The sequence below is a fragment of the Cebus imitator genome, unplaced genomic scaffold, assembly GCF_001604975.1.
Source record: "Cebus imitator isolate Cc_AM_T3 unplaced genomic scaffold, Cebus_imitator-1.0 Scaffold117, whole genome shotgun sequence".
NCBI classification, from domain to species: domain Eukaryota; kingdom Metazoa; phylum Chordata; class Mammalia; order Primates; family Cebidae; genus Cebus; species Cebus imitator.
The window spans coordinates 3,228,006-3,231,009 of NW_016107432.1; the positions used below are offsets into that span (position 1 = coordinate 3,228,006).

Here is a 3,004-nt window from a genome sequence, read left to right on the forward strand (position 1 = left end):
CTGTGGGGTCAGCTGTGTGGACGCACCTCTGGCTTGTAGTCCCTGCGCACACTGTGGGGTCAGCTGTGTGGACACATCTCTGGCTTGTAGTCCCTGCACACACTCTGTGGGGTTGCCTGTGTGGCCTCCCCAGGCTGTGTCCCAAACCTGGATGCCCCCCACTCACTGCTGCCCAGGCTCCCCTGGTGGTGCTTCTACCACGTGGTCACTGTGCTGGCCCTCAAGGGGCTGCTGGGCCACCTCCTGCACCAAATCTGGTCTCTGCCAGGCACCACGTCTTCTTCAAGGCCACTGTGAGCGCCCGGCACCTCCTCAGCTAGCTCCGTGTTCCTGGGTACATGCCTTGTTCCAGACAGCACAGGGCTGACTCACACAGGGGACTTGAGGCCCCTGGTTCTCTGCATTGGGGTTGCTTTGGGAGAGGTGTACCAAGGACTGAGGACCTGGGGTACATAAGGGCCTGTCTGAGGGCCAGGATGTGGTGGTGCATAAGGGCCTGTGTGAAGGCCAGCACATGGGAGTGCACAAAGGCTTGTGTGAGGGCCAGGACGTGGGGGTGCATAAGGGCTCACATGAGGGCTGAGTACATGAGGGTACACGAGGGCTCACGTGAGGGCTGAGGATGTGGGGTGCCTAAGAGCCCGTGTGAGGACCAGGATGTGGGGGTGCACAAGGGTCTATGTGATGGTCAGGACATGGGGGTACATAAGGGCCCATGCGAGGGCTGAGGACATGGGAGTGCATAAGACCCCGTGTGAGGGTCAGGACGTGGGGGCGCACAAGGGCCCGTGTGAGGGTTAGGACAAGGGCCCGTGTGAGGGTCAGGACGTGGGGGCGCACAAGGGCCCATGTGAGGGTCAGGACGTGGGGGCGCACAAGGGCCCGTGTGAGGGTTAGGACAAGGGCCCGTGTGAGGGTTAGGACAAGGGCCCGTGTGAGGGTTAGGACAAGGGCATGTGTGAGGGTCAGGACGTGGGGGCGCACAGGGGCCCGTGTGAGGGTTAGGACAAGGGCCCGTGTGAGGGTTAGGACAAGGGCCCGTGTGAAGGTCAGGACAAGGGCCCGTGTGAGGGTCAGGACGTGGGGGCGCACAAGGGCCCGTGTGAGGGTTAGGACAAGGGCATGTGTGAGGGTCAGGACGTGGGGGCGCACAAGGGCCTATGTGAGGGCTGAGGATGTGGGGGTGCACAAGGGCCCGTATGAGGGTTGGGATGTGGGGGTACACAAGGGCCCGTGTGAGGGCCAAGGACGTGGGAGTGCATAAGGGCCCATGTGAGAGCCGAGGACGTGGGGGTGCAGGCCCTGACAGCCTGAGGGATGGTGCTGCTGTGTGGAAGGCATGAGAATGGGGTGCTGGGCAGCTGGAAAGGGACCTGCTGTGCTCTGCTTTGGTTTCTTGGCTGTGCAGCCCCAGGCTGGGCTGGGTTCTGGCCTGGAGCGGGTGTACGCGTCCTGCAGAGTCAGCTCAGGAAAGATCACAGCTGCATGTGGTGTGTGGCACACTCAGGGCCGACAGGCTTGGGCCAGATCTGCAGAGTGCAGCCTGTGGGCTGAGGGAGGTGGCTGTCCTTTGGAAAACCTTCCAAACAGCAAGGACTGCACCTGGGAAGACTACAGGCTCTTGGTCCGCTGGGGCTGCGGGGGTGAGCATCTGGGGCAGTGGGCGTCCTCAGGGTTTGGGTTCCTTGTAAACCAGAATCGCTTTGAGAGGGCTCAGGGCAGGTGCCATGTGCAGTTCTGGTGTTTTCTGTGGGTTGCATGTGTGGCTTGGTGCCCTGTCACTGGAGGAAGAAGGGTCTTGTGGCTGCTCCTCCAGCCCCTGGTGAGCCGCATCTCCCACCATTCCAGCCCCACCCAGCAGGTCCGCTTGGAGTGAGGTGATTACTCAGGCTGTTAGCTCAGATTTTTCAACTTAAAAATGCAGGCCAGGTGCAATGGCTCATGCCTATAATCCCAGCACGTTGGGAGGCCGGGGCAGGAGGATGGCTTGAGCCCAGGAGTTGAAGACCAGCCTGGGCAACACAGCGAGACTCTGTCTCTAACAGGACGTTTTTTTACATTAGCTGGGCGTGGTGCCGCACATCTGTGGTCTCAGCTTCTCGGGAGGATCGCCTGAGCCTGGGAGTTCAAGGCTACAGTGAGCTGTGACTGTGTCACTGAACTCCAGCCTGGTGACAGAGTCAGATCCTGTCTCTAAAATGAAAATGCAAACTGAAATGTGCCAAAATGTTGTTTTTCAGACATGCAAGAAAGCACTTCAGCCAAGCAGAAGGGAGCCAGCTGGACGAGGTGCGCCAGGCCATGGGCATGCTGGCCTTCCCCCCTGACACGCACATCTCCCCATACAAGGTAGGGGCTGCGTCCCCGGGGTCCCTGTCATGACAGGGTGGGTGTCCAGGGAGTGTCTCTGATCTGTAGCTGCTTTTACACATGGGTGGGAAGTGAGGGCCCTGTCCTGAGACACACAGCCTTGTCCAGCCTGCCAAGACAAGCTTTTCTTGTTTTATTCCCATTTTGCTGATAAGAAATTTGAATCAGGGCTGTGTGTGGTGGCTGACCCCTGTAATCCCAGCACTTTGGGAGGCCGAGGTGGGAGGATTGCTTGAGCCCAGGAATTTGAGACCAGTCTGGGCAACACGGTGAGATCCCCTCTACAAAAAAAAATTCTTTTAATTAGCTGGGCATGGTGACTGTGGTCGAGCTACCCAGGAGTCTGAGGTGGGAGGATTGCTTGAGCCGAAAAGGTTGAGGCTGCAGTGAGCCGAGATTGTGCCACTGCACTCCAGCATGGGTGACAGAACACGACTCTGTCTCAGAAAAAAAACAAAAAAAACAATACAAGGGGCATGAAGAAAAGTATATATGCCGTTTTATGTAAAAAAGGTGAGCATCTGAGAATTTTTACCACGGAAGTATTATCTACATTATCTCTTCTTGTCTATGTTCCTGACATAATTCCCCCTTTGGTTCCTCTGCCTAACTTGTACCAAATTGCCCAAACAAA

The 3,004-nt window shown here is 57.7% G+C and overlaps 1 protein-coding gene across 1 annotated transcript in view; it reads left to right on the plus strand.

Moving 5' to 3' along the window:
• The window catches only part of MAEA (macrophage erythroblast attacher, E3 ubiquitin ligase), a 53,725-nt gene that overhangs the window by 42,048 nt on the left and 8,673 nt on the right, over nt 1-3,004 (plus strand). The window contains exon 6 of the mRNA XM_017538971.2: nt 2,241-2,349. Within this exon, the coding sequence (XP_017394460.1) occupies nt 2,241-2,349 (109 nt within the window). The remainder of the gene's footprint in view (nt 1-2,240; nt 2,350-3,004) is intronic.